The sequence below is a fragment of the Myotis daubentonii genome, chromosome 12, assembly GCF_963259705.1.
Source record: "Myotis daubentonii chromosome 12, mMyoDau2.1, whole genome shotgun sequence".
Classification (NCBI taxonomy): Eukaryota; Metazoa; Chordata; class Mammalia; order Chiroptera; family Vespertilionidae; genus Myotis; species Myotis daubentonii.
In genome coordinates this window covers 26,771,923-26,792,322 of record NC_081851.1, presented here as the reverse complement: position 1 = coordinate 26,792,322, position 20,400 = coordinate 26,771,923, and the positions used below count along the sequence as shown (strand labels likewise).

The 20,400-nt window shown below is 44.0% G+C and overlaps 1 protein-coding gene across 1 annotated transcript in view; it reads left to right on the top strand.

Annotated features, from left to right (window-relative positions):
- DNAH6 (dynein axonemal heavy chain 6) overlaps positions 1 to 20,400 on the top strand; it is a 235,511-nt gene that overhangs the window by 118,478 nt on the left and 96,633 nt on the right. Inside the window, exons 33-41 of the mRNA XM_059659291.1 lie at positions 713 to 1,268; positions 2,709 to 2,831; positions 5,158 to 5,337; positions 6,056 to 6,199; positions 8,060 to 8,281; positions 9,085 to 9,232; positions 12,584 to 12,741; positions 14,650 to 14,781; positions 17,726 to 17,897. Coding sequence (XP_059515274.1) covers positions 713 to 1,268; positions 2,709 to 2,831; positions 5,158 to 5,337; positions 6,056 to 6,199; positions 8,060 to 8,281; positions 9,085 to 9,232; positions 12,584 to 12,741; positions 14,650 to 14,781; positions 17,726 to 17,897 — 1,835 coding nt within the window. The remainder of the gene's footprint in view (positions 1 to 712; positions 1,269 to 2,708; positions 2,832 to 5,157; positions 5,338 to 6,055; positions 6,200 to 8,059; positions 8,282 to 9,084; positions 9,233 to 12,583; positions 12,742 to 14,649; positions 14,782 to 17,725; positions 17,898 to 20,400) is intronic.

The following is a 20,400-nucleotide window of genomic DNA, read 5'->3' as shown; positions in this document are numbered from 1 at the left end:
TTAACTGTTTCCCACAGAAAGTCAATTTTTCCTTTTCTCCCTTTTTTACCTAGTACTAGTTTTCTATTTTTATTTCCATATTATTTTTCTGAGTATACATATACAGTTATAAGTATATATGTGTGCATCTGGGAAAAGTTGAGTTAGAAATATGATATTAGAAATAATGCTCTGACTGGTTTGGCTCAGTGGATAGAGCATCGGGCTGTGGACTGAAAGATCCCAGGTTCAATTCCAGTCAAGGGCATGTACCTTGGTTGCAGGCACTTCCCCAGTAGGGGGTGTGCAGGAGGCAGCTGATTGATGTTTCTCTCTCATTGATATTTCTAACTCTCTATCCTCCCTTCCTCTCTGTAAAAAATGAATAAAATATATTTTTTTAAAAAAAAGAAAAGAAATAAACTTCGCCTTGACACTACACCATCTACTGTGGACAATACAGAATCAAGAGATATTGCTTACCTCCGACGGCTCCCAATATACTTATGAACATTGGTCTACAGTACAAGAAATAAGCAAAATCAAGCACAATATCAGAGAAATTATAGATTCTGGTATACAACTTAGGATATACTAATACTGTGCGTGTTTAGAAGAAAAGATCAGTGAGAAAAATAAGATTCATTTTAATGTTTAATCAGTTATTTGTAACAAATATGGGGAAAACTCAATGACCAGTGGTTCCTAATTGATTTTATTTTTTAAATTTCAGTGGAATCATATCTGACCTTTTCCCTGGAGTCCAAATTCCAGAACATGATTATGGTATATTGCAGTCAACAATTATAGATGTCATGAATGGGCAAAATCTCCAGCCTGAACCATGTATGGTTAAAAAGGTGATACAGTTCTATGAAACTATGCTGGTAAGGCATGGTGTGATGTTAGTTGGGCCAACCGGAGGTGGTAAAACCACAGTTTACCGAATCCTTGCAGAAACTTTAGGGAATTTGAGAAAAATGGGTGCAGACAATCCCTTTTACCAACCAGTTAAAACATACGTTCTTAATCCTAAATCAATTACAATGGGTGAGTTATATGGCGAAGTAAACAGTGTGACCTTGGAGTGGAAAGATGGTTTGATGGCACTGAGTGTCCGAGCAGCTGTGCAAGACACTTCAGAAGACCATAAGTGGATCATCAGTGATGGACCCGTGGATGCTCTTTGGATTGAAAACATGAATACGGTGTTGGATGATAACAAGATGCTTTGCCTGGCTAACAGCGAGAGGATTAAACTCACACCTCAAGTCCACATGCTTTTTGAGGTAAATATGTTATCGAGAAGTTGGGGTAGTCCTTTCTCCATTGAGTGCTGGGGGCAGAGTCCTCACAATATCTCCAGAAAAAAGAATTTTCTGAGACTCGTGCAAGAGAATTACATCCTTGGGTCTCCAAAGTCCCATTTCCCTAAATCCAGTTAGAGAAGAAGTGTGGAAGCAAAGCCAGCACCCAGAGTTTCCATTCCATGTTGCAGCCGGGTCCAGTTCATCATCAGGCGAGTGACAGTCCATTAGTCCCTTGTGTGTGTGTGGGCGGGGGGGAGGTCCACATGGCTGTGGACAGGGGGGAGGTCCACATGGCTGTGGACAGGGGGGAGTTCCACATGGCTGTGGGCCAGGTGGGCAAATGCAGGGGTCCCAAGAGAGCACGCCCCCTGCAACAAGATCCCAAGGGCACAAGAGCAACAAGAAAGGCACACTCCTTTGTTTAGGGAACTAAATATCCCAAATTTCGCACCCTTGAAGTGGCCATGCCCATCCTGACCTGTTCCCAGGTGGGACTGACAGTGAGCACCTTCGCTAGGGCCCCCTCACCCAACTTTACTGGGCATGCATCTATCCTTTCTCTGTTGGGCCTCTGGGAGTGTAAATTTGTAGCTTCCTGATGAAGCTGCCCAAATGGCATGCCTATAAACTTTGGCCTTCCTTTTGCTCCTTTCCTGTTATTAATAACTAGGTTAATTACAACAGTATCAAGTATATATGCCATGCTGTGGAGTGAAGCAATCATTTGTTAGGTTGGCATACCACTATAATTATTTTCTCATGCTGATGAATCACTTACTATCTGTAAGGCCCAGCATGGTGTTTTGTTTATGTACCAAATACTTATTACAGTGTCTTTTTGTAATGCATTGTCCATCCTGACAGCCAAAGTCTCAAACATTCCTGTCTCTCTATAAACAGGAAGTACAATAAATTCTGGCTTCACCAGCACTTGTTTCTTTTCCTTTGGAAGTATTTCATATATATAGATGAATTTGCATGATTTGAAAGGTACTTAAAGTGAATAAATTACCCCAGCGAGGTATGAATATTTGATGGAGGGCTTGAAAGAGAAATGTGGACCAATTACAGTGACAAAATATTATGGAAGATGATAGCCCTCGTGTATTCATTCATCAAACATTGATTGAATGCCTACTACATGCTAGGTGTTAGACCAGGTGTTGGTACAAGAATGAAACAAGGAAAAAGAGAAAAGAGAAGGAATTTGACAGTATCCTCCTATAATTATGGGGTTTTTCCACCTTATCCTTCATTTAACATTTCTTCCCTATATCTGATTACTTACAGCTCTCCCTCTGTTTTTCATCTAAAGCCTTTCAGCGTTAAACTTTGAATTTATGATTCATTAACACTGAAGGTGCAGTAGTAAGGAAATATCATATTAGCTGTTTCCTGTTCGACTTTCTTCAATTTTAGGTGCAAGACCTAAGGGTTGCCTCTCCTGCTACAGTCAGTCGATGTGGGATGGTGTTTGTGGATCCTGAGGAACTGAGATGGATGCCTTACGTTAAAACCTGGATGACGGGTATTTCTAAAAAAGTGAGTGCAACCAGATACTCCCCAGTGTCTCTGTCTGGGAGGACTCACACTTCCCTTGAGTGCCCACACTGTAATAACACAAGGCTTCATTGTGCTTGATGGAGGGGATTCTCCAGAAATGTTTATATTCTCCCCACATCCGCCCTCGTTATTTATGACCTCAGCCTGCCAGTCTGCCTGGTCGCTCTGGCCCCGGCCTGCTCTGCCTGGCCTCTGCCCAGACTGGTTCCTCTCAAGGACAAACACAAACCGCTTCCCTGACTCCTCCAAAACACAGCTAGAAAAGGCTGGGGCATTACAAAGGATGACACGAGGCTTGAGATAATGAGAGGGGTCACAGTGAAGAAGAGGACATTTCAGTCCATGTACCCACTGTCATAATCTTTAGATTTTAGGGAGCTATAGCACCTCTGAGAGCCAGAGAGAAGAGAAAACCAGTTTACCTCCCACTCAGATGTAGGTCATGACCCCAGACACATTCTAACCTCAGAAGTACCATTCTATCCCAAGTGAAGAAAAGCTCTCACATTGTTATTCACAACAGCTCAATTCCATATTACCTTATTTAACGAGCCATCTTTTGAAGTATTTTGCCCCATCCCAGTCCCCACTCCAACATCTTGCATTGCTGTGGTGCATTTGTTAAAACTGATGAATCAATATCACCAATGCATCATTGATATTGATATATTATTGGTGTGTCAATATTGACACATTGTTGATACATCATCAATAATGTTGCATCGATACATTAACTAAAGTCTATCATTTTCATTAGGGATTATTCTTTGTGTTGTATAATTCTATGGATTTTACAAATGGATAATATCATGTAGCCATGCCTATAGTTTCAGAGTAGTTTCACTGCCTTAAAAATCTGTGCTCTGTCTCTTCATCTGTCCACTCTTCCTCAACCCACCAACCATTGAGTTTTACTGTCTCCATAGTTTTGTCTTTTCCAGAATATCATGGAGTTGGAATCATATAATTGGCTTTTTAAATTTAGTAATATGCCTTTCTGTGGTGTAATACCTCATTTCTTTTTATTGTGGAATAATATTACATTGTATAAATTTACCAAGTTTATTCATTCACCTACTGAAGGATATCTCAATTGCTTCCATGTTTTGGCACTTATGAGTGACTATAGTTTACACTGCTGTATGACATATAGAAAAGTTAATAGAGTGGATCCTCAGAGTTCTGATTTTCTTTTTTATTGCATTTATGTGAAATGATAGATGTTAACTAAACTTTTGTGCTAATCATTTCACAGTACAGTTGATCCTTGAATAACACAGGTTTGAATTGTGCAGGTCCACTTACACGTGGATTTTTTCCAATAAATACAGTAGGTGTCTTGTATCCATGGGTTTTGCATCTGGGGATTCAACCAAATGCAGATCAGCAACAGTATTTTCCCATTCCCAACCACAGAGTCCCAACCACTGATTGAAAATACTGGTTTTGACCCACAGCTGGTTGAATTAGCCATTGAATTTTCAGCTACGTGGGCATTTGCACTGCATCCCCATGTTCAAGGCTCAACTGTATATATAAATCAAACCGTCATGCTGTATGCCTTCAATTAATACAGTGATGTATGTCAGTGTTTCCAATAAAACTGGAAAAAAATTAAAACCAAAAAATAGTTTCTATAAACATCCGTGTTCAGGTTTTTGTGTGGACTTAAGTTTTCAACTCATTTGGGTAACTACATAGGAGTGTGATCGCTGGGTCATATGGTAAATCTAGGTTTAGCTTTGTGAAAATCCACCAGGTTGTCTCCCCCAGTGGCTGTGCCAATTTGCATCCCCCCACCAATGAATGAGCGTTCCTACTGCTCCACATCCTCACCAGTGCATGGGGGTATTGGTGTTTTAGTAGATATTTTTTAATGTTTTCTCTTATGGTTCTTCTTTTTCATATTCTTAATGGTGGGAGATATCAATATAGAGGACTGCATGAAATACATATTGGCAGTTTAACGAGTGATCATGAAATAAGCACTTGCATACCCATTGCTAGATCAAGATGTAAGACATTATCAGCTACCCAAAATCTTCCCAGGTGTCCTGAGTCATAGGAGGCTTTTAAATTTTGTATTCATTTTATATCTTATTATATCTATACCCTTTAGTCTAAAAGTCACAAAATGCATTATAAGGTCAATGGGGGAAAAAAAGACATATGTACTACTATTTGTAATACTTTAAACAATAAAATAAAATTGGAAAAAAAAAAGATGTGAACCAACCCATTTCTAAACTTAATTACATATTTCATCTGGTCTTGCTAAAATATTATTTGTTTGTTTTATTTTCAGCTGAATGAGGAAACCCAAGAATTTTTATTGAGCCTTTTCCGTTATGTTGATGATGGTTTAAATTTTATCAATAAAAAATGCTGCCAAGCGATCCCGCAAGTAAACATTAGCAAAGTGACTACACTCTGTTGCTTATTGGAGTCGTTGATATTTGAGAAAGATGGACTTAATCTCTCAATGGTATGGAAGGTTTTATTACTTCAGTAAAGCCAGAAAATGAGATAATTGTATAGCTCCTTTGCAAATAAATGACTCCAAATTTTCTGTAATATCAATTTTCAAGTTAACTTCTCAGGGGACTAGTGACTATAAGTAGATTAATAGAAGCTAAAAGTTGGAAGGAGTGTTAGAAAGCCTATGGTTCACTCTTATACTCAATTCTTAAATTCCCTTACAGTCTACAACATACTTCTAATATGTGTCTGTCAGCATCTGCTTAAATACTGTCATGCAGGCGTAAACAGAGTTATAATGATCAGTTGAAAAACAACTTGAGATTTTTTTTTTTTGGACACTCCTTGCCATTCACTTTCTCATCAGAGTACTTAACTTTGTACTACTATAAAACATTACACTGTGAGCCGTTAAATTAAATATAGGAAACATATGCTGTGCCCTTTTTTATTGTTTTTCTTTATTGATTAAGGTATTACAGATGTGTCCTTATCCCCCCTTTACCCCTGTGGTGTCTGTGTCCATTGGTTAGGCTTATATGCATGCATACAAGTCCTCTGGTTGATCTCTTTCTTAAATGTATGAGTCTACACACACACACACACACACACACACACACACACACATACACACACATAACCCACAACAGTCTTTTGATTTTGCAGTGTAGGATTCTTTTTATGTTAACGTAAAATATTAAAAGTCTTTCTCTTTGTTCTTTCAGGAACAAACAAAACTGAACACAATGCTATGTCAGACTTTTATATTCTGTTATTTATGGTCTTTGGGTGGAAATCTAACTGAAAACTATGCGGATTCTTTTGATACATTTATTAGAACACAGTTTGATGACAATCCTGATGCCAGGGTAAGAGCCAAATAAATTTAATTTTAACATATTCGTTCTAAATCATTAAAACTGAACTTCAAGACTAAAAACCTTAAGAGCCTTAGTTCTACTGCAAATATAAATTCTTCACTGAAAAAAATTTCTAAAATCACTCACTTTTCTTAACCATGGATAACATTTATTGTATTAAATTTTTTAGGAATCCTCTCCTGGCCATATGAAGAAATTGATGTATAAAACTATAAAAAATCCATACTATAAATGAATATTGAATTCCAGTTAGTAAACTTATTCTTCACAGTGTTATGGTGTAGCTATTCTGAACCTACTTTCTGTACATTCTAAGACTGAGCAAATGAATAAATGTGGTGAGGATAATGGAAACAGGTTTCTCACTGTTGGAGAAGGGATTTGCAGATATGGAATACACATTGTGTTATTATATTACAATCAGAGATATTTGTGCTCATGGATTCAAATATATGAATATATATATTTATATATATACTTTTATATATATGTATATAAATATATATATATATATATTGCACATGCATAAATTTCATAGTTCTGCATGCTGAGAGGAACTAGAAGCAATGACACCTCCATGGCAGTGAGCACACCCAGATCTAATTCCCAAATACTGTTCTCCACAAAAGAGAGCTGAGGCTCCTACGTGAAAACAATAGCTTATTCCAGGACTGGGGCAGGGAAAGTGCAAGTGAGACCAGAACATCCTCTTATTCAGTCAGATACTGAAGAAGTGCTCCAGGAATGGCAGGACATGGCAAAAGAACCCAGGAGCCAGTTTGGAGGGGTTCCCACTGGTCACATCTGGGCAGATTTCAGCATCAAAATAAACAATGATAGCCTTGAAAGACAAAAGATATTATGTTATACCTCAAACGCTATTTTTCCTTAAAAATAGAATAGAAAATAGAGTGAATTGCAGATAATAGGTGTAAATATCACACATACTTGCACACACACATATACTAGTATGTATGTACTAGGTCACCTGGTCATATGGATTTCTTACTGAGTCACTGTCAAATCTTGAAACACCACTGCTCTGTACAGCTACCAGAATGAACCTTCTGAAATGCAGTCGAATCCTGTCACCCACCTACTTAGAATCCTTTACTGAACTCTTGCTCCAAACTCTAAAAAGTGAGGCTTTTCATAACCTGGCCCCTGTCTGTGTTCCCGGACTCATGTCTCACTGTGTGCAGTGCTCTCATCGTTCCCAATATGCGTAGCACTTTCCATGGCTTCGGCCTCCTGACCTGTTTTCTAAACCTGATTCCAGACCCCTGATGCCCTCCTTCCCCACCCCCACCCCCACCCCCCACCCCATTCCTTCTCTGCCCATCTGACTCTTGCTTGTCCTTCAAGTCGGAGCTGTGCCATTCCCACCTCTTAGAAACCTTCTTAAATCTTCAACCACCCTGCAAATAGAAATGGGCCATCCCTCCTCTGTGGACGTACGAAAGTCCGTTAGAACCCCCTTTTTCTCTGTGGGTAATAACTAATGTCCTTGTGTCCCCCATGTGAATTTCAGGGTCACTGAAGGCAGAGTCTGGGCCTCGTTCAGCACTTGACCCCAGCACCAAGCACAGTATTTGTCATAAGTAAACCCCTGAATGTTGAATTGAATTGAAAATGCTTTACCATTCTAAGATGGGGTTTTAATACAATCAACATGTCAGATTTTTTTATGCATTGTGTTGCATGACTGTGTTTAAAGAATTAAACTCTGTTCCTGAAACAACTACTTCTCTACAAAGAAAAAAAATCCAAATCCATTCCGTTCCATGATTGCCGTTGTTTATGCATGCACATTTCCTATCGCCAATGGCGCTTAATTTGATACTTTAGCTTCCGAGTTCTGGCGATCTGTGGAGCATTTACATGGACTTCGATACCAAACGGCTGGACCCCTGGGAACGAATCATACCCTCCTTCAAGTACAGCCGAGATGTCCCATTTTTTGAAATGCTTGTCCCCACAGTTGACACAGTGCGCTTCGGGTATCTAATGGAAAAACTGCTGGCGGTCAGGCACTCGGTATTATTTACTGGGACAACTGGAGTTGGCAAGGTAGGAAACCTTCCGCAAACAAGGTCTCCCCCCAAAATGAGGGTGTGGCGGACCTAGAATTGTAAGCCCCATACATAACACCTTATTTCTCAAGGAAAATTGCTATGGATTTTGATTACTTTTTCAGAAAGACTGTCACTGTGCTGGCTCTGTACTGACCTCAGGAATTACTCCAGTTGGCCAGTTTCTGAATAAATTCCTAATGTCAATACTGTATAGACCAGAGGATCCTGGGGACCAGTGTTTGGTGTTTGGGAGCGTTTATGTCGCATCCCTTGGAATTTCTGGGGCTGCCACTGCAGAGACGAGGGTGGGGACTGGCCAAGCAGTTTGTGTCCCCAAATAGACTATTGATGAAGGCCAGTCTACTTCCTCCTGCCTGGTTCCTTCTACCTCACCTAGCAACAACGTTCAGAAAAAGTCGAGTATATAGGGGAGAATGCTGATTGATTGGGTGTCCACGTAAACAGAGACTCGCTGTTTCCTCTCTAAATTATTTCTGAAAGAAGTTTGGGTCCTGTGGTTCTTGCTTTTGAATTGACTTGGATAGCAACCAAGATGTATTTTGGTTTGAAACTAAACTAAAAGCTTTTTGCTGAGATAGAGCTGATTAGAACATTTCTTGGGCTCTAGGAGATATAATTACATAGAATCTCCAGGAAAAGAAAGACACGTTTCAATCTGGTTTTACCCTCTCTCCTTTTATCCTATTCCTTACTCATTGTAATGAATTACTACTGATAAAGACAATTGAAAGTTATTATATTGAATGTGACATCATTAACGTTTGTTTAAATTTAAAGTCTGTTATTGCAAAAGGATTGCTAAATAGAATTCAAGAATCAGCTGGCTATGTTCCTGTTTATCTAAATTTTTCTGCTCAAACTTCATCTGCAAGAACACAAGAGATCATTGAATCAAAACTGGAAAGGAAAAGAAAAAATATTCTAGGTAATAATTATCATTTTCATTTGTCTCACGCAAATTAAGTTAATAAGTAACAAAAACAGGGCATGTAATAAAATTACAGTTGGATATTTTCTTTGCCTAAGTTAATTGTTAATATGATTTTGTTAATGGCATTCTTTCCTGTGCTAACATATCTAGATATCTTACTGTTAACAAGCATGATAGTTTACTTCTATCATCATCTTCAACTCACATCTTCAGTCTCTGCCTCTCCTTGGCTCTTCCCTCTCTACTCATGCTCTGCTTTTAAACCTGCACTAATGCCCCTTTATTTTTTTTATTCATGTGTGTGTGTGTGTTATTTATTTATTTAATAACTAGAGGCCTGGTGCACGAAATTCGTGCACCGGGGTGCTGGGGGTGGAGCTGTCCCTCAACCTAGCCTGCATCCTCTCCAATCTGGGACCCCTCAGGGGATGTCCGACTGCCCTATGGGATCAGACCTAAACCAGCAGTCAGATATCCCTCTCGCAATCTATGTCTTTGGATCTATATTTGTTCATCAGTGTATGTTGCTCCCAACCGCTCCCCTACCTGCCTGCCTGATTGCCCCTAACCACTCCCCTGCCAGCCTGGTCACCCACAACTGCCCTCCCCTGCCAGCCTGGTCACCCCCAACTGCCCTCCCCTGCTGGCCTGGTCACCCCTAACTGCCCTTCCCTGCTTACCCGATCACCCCAACTGCCCTCCCCTGCTGACCCGATCACCCCAACTGCCCTCCCCTGCCAGCCTGGTCACCCACAACTGCCCTCCCCTGCCAGCCTGGTCACTCCCAACTGCCCTCCCCTGCTGACCCGATCACCCCAACTGCCCTCCCCTGCTGACCCGATCACCCCAACTGCCCTCCCCTGCTGACCCGATCACCCCAACTGCCCTCCCCTGCCAGCCTGGTCACCCCCAACTGCCCTCCCCTGCTGGCCTGGTCACCCCCAACTGCCCTCCCCTGCTGGCCTGGTCACCCCTAACTGCCCTCCCCTGATGGCCTGATTGCCCACAACTACCCTCCCCTGCCGGCCATCTTGTGGTGGCCATCTTGTGATGACATGGGGGCGACCATCTTGTGACCACATGGGGGCAGCCATCTTGTGCAAGGGCATGAAGGTCAATTTGCATATTACCTCTTTATTATATAGGATTCTTTATAGTTGAAAGTATTACATATGTCCCCCTTTCTCCCCCATTGACCCCCTCCAGCCCATCCCTGCCCCTCCCCAACACCCCAGGCCCTCACCGCCCCATTGTCAGTATCCATGGGCCATGCATATATGATTACCTCCCACCCACCCACTGTCCCCCGCCTTCCCCTTTATTTTAGACAAGCAAAACAACCTGTGTATACCTGATGCATTATCTGAACTCAGTAGAGAATAAGCATGAAACTGTTTTGTTTTTACTTCAGTCAGGGCTTTCAGCCAGGCTTTGTGGCATCCCCCCGCCCACCCCCCCCCCACCCCCACCCCCATCAACTGCTTAGATAACTAGCATAACTCTCTGGTCACTTTCTGCTGTTTTGAGGCTGGTTCAATGTAAAGCTTCGATCCCACATCCCATCCAAAGCTCTTCCTCTCCTCTGTTGTAAGCCAGGCTTGTGGCTCCAGGTGCTGGAGGCGAGGAGAGGCAAGAGGTTCTGGTGCGCTGGGAAGGGAAGAGGAGAAGAAAGGACAAGTGGCCTCTCCCTACCTGGTGTGTAGATGGGCATCTGCGTGGACTGTCCCTGCTTCTCTGGCTGGCACCAAATGACTGCCCATGCTCTCTGTGTGGTGGTTTCCAGGAGCTGCTCTCTGAGGGACTTCCAGGAAAGTTGTGCACAGGTCAAGCACTGGCCCCCCATGAGAAGGTTCCCTGACATTGGGAATCAGGGTCTCAACTCCCTCAGTCCCACCCTGTCACAGTCCCACCCTGCAGCCTCTGCTTCTGGGCTCCACTCGCCCAGCTCACAGCCCTCCTGGTGGAGGACTAGCCAAAGCTCAAGCTCAGCTGCCTTCCACATTATCCATCATCTAACCAGCCCTGGTCTGCCAAGCGGTGGGGATACCAGCTGCCTCACTTCCCCCTCTCTGTTCCAGTGTTCCTGCTCAGTAGGCACAGGGCAATGGATGCCAGTCTTTCTTGGCGGCGGGGGGCGGGGGGGGGGGGGAGTCTTTATTTTTTTAAATCTTTATTGTTGAAAGTATTACATATGTCTCCTTTTCTCCCCCATGGACCTCTCCCACCTGCCCCTGCCCCCCACCCCAGGCCTTCACCATCCTATTCTGGGGTTATGCATATATGCATACCAGTTTGTTGGTTGATCTTTTCCCACCTGCCTTCCCTCTAAAGTTTGACAATCTGTTCGGTGCTTCTATGTCTTTGGATCTGTATTTGTTCATCAGTGTATGTTGCTCATTAGATTCCACATTTGAGTGAGATTATGTGGTACTTATCTTTCTCTGACTGGCTTATTTTGCTTAGCATAATGCTCTTCAGGTCCATCCATGCTGTTGCAAATGGTAAGAGTTCTTTCTTTTTTACAGCTGCATAGTATCCCATTGTGTAGATGTACCACCATTTTTATAATCCACTCATCTGCTGATGGGCACTTAGACTGTTTCCAAATCTTAGCCAAGTCTTTATGAATGATTATCTTAGAAGCCCTCCCCACCTCCTGTCCTGCTTCTTGGTTTCCAGAGACTGGAGGATGGAGTGGGACACTGAGTTTGGCTCAGTGACCTTGGAATTGTCGAGTGCTGGATGCCAGCATGGGTTGAGTCACCTTCTCTGCTTACATTGTTTTCTTTTCTCTGTTATTACCCACGCTTTTTTCTGAAAAGTGTGTCTATTGGTTTTCTTTGAGTTAAACATGGCCTCATCCAGCTCTGCTGTGCTGGATTTCCTGTTGATGTGGTCTGGGTGTGTCTCAATATCTAGCCCTATTTTCCCTGCAGAGGATGGTGAGATGGCATTTCTAGGAAGAAGCCTTTGGAGTTCTGCTTCCTCTGTGGAAAGAAAATGTCCTTCCTCACCCCATGCTCAGGCCACACACTGCTGAGGGCAGTGGCTGGGATTGAGAGAGATTGGGAGAGCTGACATCATTGTGCACCTCTGAGAGTGAGGGTGAGGCACATTCTGACAAGTGGACATCGCGGCCCGGGCCACGTCTCCCTGCAGGGGGCATGGATGGAGCCAGAGGGAGGTCTCTCCTCCTTGAGGGAGGTCTCTGCTAGGGCCTCTTCACTCCTGAGCTCATTATGACCTACGGGGTGTTCATTGAGTTCAAAGCCTTACCTAAACTCTGTTTTACGTTTTCCAAAGGCAAATCATAATGCTTAAATCAAATTCATTTTATTTACCCAGGAGCACCAAAAAACAAACGTATTGTGATTTTTGTTGATGATTTAAATATGCCCAGACTGGATCACTATGGCTCTCAGCCTCCGATTGAATTACTTCGGCAGTATCAAGATTTTGGTGGATTTTATGACAGAAACAAACTCTTTTGGAAAGACATACAGGTTACTTTAGATTTTAAATTACTTTGCATGCTTACATTTAAACAGCAAAGAAATATGGTGTATTACAGTGATTTTCAACCTTTTTCATCTCATGGCACACATAAAGTGCTAAAATTTTGCAACACACCAAAAAATATGTTATATTTTTGTCAATCTGACAAAAAATAGACATAATTTTTATTGATTTACAAAAAAATAATAATAGCAGTAATTGCCTGCCTTTTTGCTCCAAAGTGATTTAAAAAACAATCAGTTGCCTATACTTGTATATAAGGATTTCTGGTATCAAGAATTAACTAATCAGATGCAGCCTTATTATGCAATGTGATCAATAAGATGAAATCCTATTATATGACCTATATGTTTATGGTTCAAGATATGGCTGTTGTCAGTTTTTCATTTGACAATCTAAGGGAAAAGAGGTCAGTGCCCCTGATTAAAGAGTCAGGAATTGTTTTAAAAATTCTTTTGGCACACCACTGTGCCACAGAACACTGGTTGAAAACCACTGGGGTATTAGTTTGCTCAGGTCACCATAACAAAGTAGCTCAAACAACAAAAAGTTACTTTCTCACAATTCTAGAGGCTGAAAGTTCAAGATCAAGATGTCATCAGGGTTTGTTTATTCTAAGGCCTCTCTCTTTGGCTTACAGCTGACTGTCTTCTCCCTGTGCCTTCTCATAATCTTAACTGTGTACTCATCTATGTTCAAACCTCCTCCTCTTATCAGGATACTAGTCATATTGGATTAGGGCTCTCTCTCTTGACCTCATTTTAAATTAATTACCTCTTTAAAGACTCTGTCTCCAAATACAGTCACATTTTGAGATACTGAGCATTAGGGCATCAACATATGATTGGCCAGGAGGAAGAGGAGAAAGCCCATGACCTATGGCTTCAGTGTTTCCTATATGTGGTTCAATTAATCAGTCCACGCTGAGTTCTTGTCATGCTCGATTCAGGACATTCACAGACAAGGAGGCAGCCCCCACCTCCCAGAAGGCTCAGCTTTAGAGGGTAGATGGACATGTATTTATTAGGCAGGATGATAAATGGAGTTAGGAGGGCATGAGGGCTGGGGGCTGGGTTGAGGATGAGAGAAACCTTCCCAAAGGGGATGAGGTCAGAAGAGGGTTTTGCAGGCAGAGCATAGCAAAACAAGGAAAGGGAGCATTCTGCATCTCATAGGCAAGACATGTGGCACACCACGGTGGTGTGGAATGTGAACACCAAAGCAATGGGAATGCAGAGATCAGCCAAGGGGGCCATGGATCCAATGATGAGAAACATGGATTTATCCTCTAAGTGGGGGCGGGGGGCTTTGAAGGAAACGTTATGGGAACATCTCCTTGGCTGCAGGTGAGGGGTGGGCTAGAGACCAGAGGCCACTGCAATCTCTTGTATTGATCTATTGATGAAAATGTTACCAGAGGCTCTGAGGAACCTGACCATGTATTTCCCGTAGGAGCAATTATTCAGTGTGTGTTAATTCTGTGTTCCCAGTGACTTTATGGAACGCAAGTACCACAAATAATGAGAATCCACTGTATGGGTCTAGTTAGTATATTTGAATGAATATATTTTAACTTAAGATAAAAATTCTTACAATGTTTTAAGATTAAGTTTTTGCATCGGCGTATTTATTTAAGGCAGGCAAGTTAGCTGGGTGACCTTGAGCGATTTAACTAGCCAGGGCCTTCTTCTTTTTTAACCTAAAAAATGGCAGTAACAATCGTGATCTCCTGGGGTTGCTGTGAAAACCAAGTCAGACAATGTGTTGGAAAACGTAATGCAATGCTTGCAAAGGGCAGGTCCTCAGAAATTGTTAGATCTGAGTCCTGCCATTGGGAGGGACAGACCTCATCTTTCCCTTTGTTGGGTGACCCAAGTGGACTTCTCCCTGGACAGGATGTGACCATTGCATCAGCGTGTGCACCTCCAGGTGGTGGCCGCAACCCAGTGACCCCCCGCTTCATCCGACACTTCAGCATGCTGTGTCTCCCGATGCCCTCGGAGCACAGCCTGAAACAGATTTTCCAGGTGAGTGTTGACTTAAACGTAGGCAAGAAAGGAAAAGAAAATATATTCATTCCCAAACCACCATGATCAAGGCAGTCTGTCCTCTACCTGAACAGAAACCAGGTAAACACAGGGCCTCTGGTAGCTGACAGGCATGCGCGTCACCGTCCTCTGTGCTTGTGGTCTCACAGGTGGTTTTAGGAATGCAGAAAGGTTGTCAAATGCAGCCCCTACCTTTAATGAAGGCTGTACCCTGGGTCCTTGCCTTATAGTACTCTGTACCCAGTTCTCAGCAGAGCTCACCCACTGCCCAGCCCCACCTGTGCGCTCATTTCCAGCCTGACGGCACCAGACACAATTCTGGTAGCCCCACAGGCCCCAGCTCAACACAACTCATAATTCACCACCTCCAGGGCCACCATCACATCCAATAGAAATAACCCCCATATTTCTCCCACCTGTACGACCTTCCTAAGAGACACTTTCTCATCCTTTAAATGGGGCAGAGACCTATGCCTGCCCTGTAAGTGCTCAGCAGAAGTGTTCCATGAATGGGAGGCATTATTTTGAATAGAATGATGGGGTGGGGGGGGAGGGGGGAACGGGATGGAGAGATACCATGAAAATGGCATAACTGGAGCAAGCATCCCAAGTATATAAAATATATGTAGTGAATTTTTTATTTTATATATATTGGAATGGTCCTACTCAAAATGCAGACCATGTCGATAATGTTAAACTCACATTAGGGGCCCAGGAGGACAGGTACCTCAAAAAGATAGTCTTCATAAGCTACTACAAGTGATGTCCAACAGAGGGGCTCACTGAAAACAAACACTTCTGTTTATTTCAAAGTATCTCATATGTGAGCCCCAAATCTAAAGTCACAAGGACTGACTTGGAAGCATTGATGTGCATTCTGGTGGCTTCTCCCACGCGTAATTCCAGGTTAATGGTGATGGGAATTTATTATAAAAATCTATGATTTTCCCCAGCAACTGGGGGCAGAGGGCCTACCTAATAAATATGTTCTTTCAGACTGTGGCAAGTTATATATGAGAAGACCAGCGATCTATAAGAGCCTGATGGGAGGACTGATTTTAAGTGAAGTAGTCAGGGCAGACCTCTCTGAGGAGATGACATGTAACCTAAAACACAAAGGACGAGAAAGTCCTTCCCAAGCAGCCAGCCATGAGGCAGTGGGAGGGGGTACCATGTGCAGAGACCCTGAGGGAGGAGAGAGCATGGACTGGCTGGGGGGGTGCAGTGCCTGATTTGCATAATTAAAGGTAACAGAAGGGAGACAGGAATCGAAATGGAGAGGTCAGGGGGAGATGGAGGGAGTGAAGAAGCGCAGATGAAAAAGCGTTGGTGCTGGGATGGGATCATGTCAAGGGAGAGAGACAGACTCGACATGTATATTCAGAATTGATGGTGAGGACAGAGAATGGGAGGTGTCCAAAGTGACCTCCAAATAACTGAGGGGGGGAACTGAAAGGCAGGGAATCTGTGGTTATGAGTAAGTTGCACTTTAAATGCACATGAAGAGGGAAGTCTATGGCATTGTTGGTCATCAACACTAATAAAAGAGAAAAATGGTAATTGGCGTATGAGCTACCCTTTTCATTGGCTAATCAGGGCTATATGCAAATTAACTGCCAACTAAGATTGGCAGTTAACTGCCAACTAAGATTGGCAGTTAACTGCCAACAAGATGGCGGTTAATTTGCATATGTAGGCACAATGCAGGGAGGCGAAAGGGAAAGCAGGAAGAAGCCCCCTGCCACTGACAGTGATTGGAAACCCAGGGGGTAGCTAAGAGCTGGGGGGCAGGGCAAAGGTGGCCCCAGGGCCGCCTTTGCCCTGCCCCCCAGCCATGATCGGAGAATCAGGTGCCTTTTCCTCCCTGGCCAGTGATAGCAGGAAGTAGGGGTGGAGCCAGCGATGGGAGCTGGGCACGGTCGAAACTGGCAGTCCCAGGAGCTAGGGGTCCCTTGCCTGGGCCTAAAGCGAAGCCCATGATCGCGGGGCCGCTGCAGCTGCGGGTCCCCGCTGCCCAGGCCGGACGCCTAGGCCAGAGGCGTCAGGCCTGGGCAAGGGGCCGATCCTGCGATTGGAGGGTGATGGGGGTCAACGCCTGAGGGCTCCCAGTATGAGCCCAGGCTGGGCTGAGGGACACTCCCCCCCGCCACCCAGTGCACGAATTTCGTGCACCAGGCCCCTAGTCCTATATAATAAAAGCCCAATATGCTAAGTGTCTGGTCGTCTGGTCAGCCATTCAACCAATCAAAGCATGATATGCTAATGAATGCTAAGGCCACTCAACCACTTGCTATGATGTGCACTGACCACCAGGGGGCAGATGCTCTGACCTGTAGGTTAGCTTGCTGCTGGGGTCCAGCTGATCGGGACTGAGTGAGATGGGCCGGACATGCCCTGGAGCCCTCCCTCAGTCCCTCTCTGGCTGGCCAACCCCCCATGTACCTCTCTGACCCTGATCATGCACCAATGGGGTCTGTTGGCCTGGCCTGCACCCTCTCGCAATCCGGGCTGAAGGAACCCCACCCCCACCCCAGTGCACAAATTTTGTGCACTGGGCCTCTAGTTTGCACATAAAAATCAAGGAGGACTTCAGTTTATTTCCACATGAGTCTGAGCCCTCCATGGCAACCTTCTGGATCCACAGCGAGCAGCAGTCTCTGTTACTCAAAAGTGAGTTGATGGTCCATTCGCTGGCCAGATAGGAATGCTGCCCAGGCATCTGCAGACCATCACAGAAGACAGGAGTGAGCCCATTCTTGAGAATGTATTCTGAAATGAACAGAAGAGCTTAACACACAGAGGTCCTTGCATTGGAATTCACCCTCCTAGTTATTATTAGAAAAAGTATCACTAGATCTGGAACATTTGAAAGATACATTTTTGGTGGGAAAAAAAAATCTAACCTATATGTTTCTGGTTCTAGGCCATCTTAAACGGCTTCCTATTTGACTTTCAACCAGCTGTCAAGCAAACCGCATCCAACATTGTCGAAGCCTCAGTTGAGATTTATAACAGAATGAGTGTTGATCTTCTGCCAACACCAGCCAAGTCCCATTACGTGTTCAACTTGAGGGATTTATCCAAATGTGTTCAAGGTAGTGTATGGACCCCTCATTCTCAGACCTTCACCCTCCCTGCATTTCTAGTCGCCCCAAATCTCTTGGTAGAATTGTATGTACCCAGTGTCTATGACGCTGGAAATCACATTACATATCCCTGTTCAGTCACTCTCCACCCCCACCGCAGGCTGACTACTTCGCAGTTTCCTTCAAACAGCCAACACGCACTCCCATTTCTCACACCCAGCCCAGCTGAAGACCTTTCTTCATGTTTCACTGAAAAAAAAAAAAAAAAATAGAAGCAATCACACCAGAACTGCCTCATCTTCCAAATCTCTCAGGCAACCTGTATCTGCCTTCCCTCCTGCAGAGGCTGGGCCGTCCTTGCTGCTCTCAGTCCCCCTCGGGCCCTGAATCCCGGCCCCTCCTGCCTGGTCAAGGATTTTGTTGTTACCATTGCTGTTTCTCTTCTGCATCATCGGTGTTTCCTCTTCTATGGAATCATTCCTAACAGCATAAAAACCTGCCACAATACTTCCCATCTTAGTGGATCATTCTCTTTGGGAACCATATAGCCCTGCTACTACCTCCGCATTTCCTCTGCTCCTTCTAAAAAGACCCCTTAAAGCGTGGCCTCACCTCACTGTCTGCTTACTTCCTCCAATCCCAGTCTTTAGTATATTCCAGCTAAGCATTTATACTTGACACTGCACTGAACTACTCTTCGCTGCCTCTCTCTCTTGTCCAGTCCATCAATCAACACTCAGTCTGAACCTTAACCTCTCAGCAGTGTTGGCACAACTCTCCCCTCCCTCTCTCTTGAAGCCCTTCTTTCTCATACCTCCTAGGGCACCCACTCTCTGGGGCTCCCTCCTCTCTCTCTGGCTACTGCTGCTCAGTTTCTTTGATTGCTGTCTCTCTTCTTCCCAACCTCAAAATGTTGGGATGCCAACATTCAGTCTTTTTTTTATTAGTATTTTGTTAATCCTCACCCAAGGATATTTTTACCACTGATTTTTAGAGAGAGTGGAAGGGAGGGGGAGAGACACAGACAGAAAAACATTGATGTGAGAGAAACACATCAATTGGTTGCCTCCCCCACATGCCCCAACCAGGCTCAAGGATCAAGCCTGGGATCGGATCAAGTCTGAGGTACGTGCCCTTGACCGTAATCAAACCTGGGACCCTTCAGTCCGTGGGCCAGCGCTTTGTCCACTGAGCCAAACCAGCTAGGGCTTTTTTTTTTTTTTTTCATTTGAAACCAGAGCTTTATGATAACAGTTATGTTTCTTTTTTTTTCATTTTTATTGTGGAAAGTATTTTCCCCCCCTTGGTCACCTCCACCCCTCTCCTGTCCCCCCCACCCCAAGGTTTTCTCTAAACTACCAAATTGCCTGCCCATGGGTTATGTATATATGCATCTACGTTCTTTGGTTAATATCTTCACCCCCCAGCTTTCCTCTAAGATCCATCAGTCCTCTCTCTATTTTATCTACACACACTGCCTAGGGAATTCAGTCAATTCTATGATCTTAAATGCATCTATTTAGAGATGCTTGAATGTCTACCGCCAGCTTCCCCTCTCCCTTACGTATCTGATTTCTATCTTCCACTCCTTTCTCAACAACCTCCCTTAGATATCCAGCTGGAGTTCTTAAACTTGGCATGTCTGAATTCTTGCTTTATGCCTCCTTTCCATACCGGTGTACCCCGGCCCAGATAAGGGGACTAAAACTGCCGGGAGTCGGTCCATCCTTGCTGTTTCAAGGGACCTGGCATATATGGCATACGGTTCTTAATATGTTTGCTCACCTTCTTGGCACTGTGTTTTAACCAAGGTCACCTCTCCGAGAAAGGTTGAATCCCCAGGTAGGGATTTTCCCCTGAAGTTAGGGAGGGAATAAAACCCCTTAACTAAGTGCCAGGCGGGTAATTAATCACTTTAACTACGAACAATCATGCTTAAGCTACATAATCTTTACTCCCTGGAATGGAGATAAGAAACGCCCTAACCTTTGGAATAGAGATTGATGGGATTGAATCAACTGGTATAAATACAGATGTAACAAGACAGAAAGAGACAGAACTTAGAACAGAATCAAGAAGACAGAACCTACACGGAGCCTAGAGACAGAAGAACTTCGCTGGAGAGAGCATGCCGGAGGATCCTGGAGAGGGACTGGCCTCGGAGCCTAGAGACAGAGCCTAGCGGGAGAACATGGCAAGGGATCCTGGACTGAACCTGACTACAGAGATTGGCAGGAGAGCCTGACTAGAACCTGGTGACTGAACCTGACTGGAGTACCTGGACAGAACCTCTCTGGAGAGCCTAAGCAGAACCTCTCTGGAGATCCAGACCAGAACTTGGCTGGAGATCCGGGCTAGAGATCCTGGCTAGGCTGCTGATCAACTGAACGCTGTCTCCGTGTCATTCTTTCTTCGCCGGCTCCGTCTACACCTTTGGGGACCCCTGGACCTGCTGGGGTTGGACCCCGGCATAAAACTAGTTGCTCTGGCCAAGAGCCCGGGAGCATCTTGG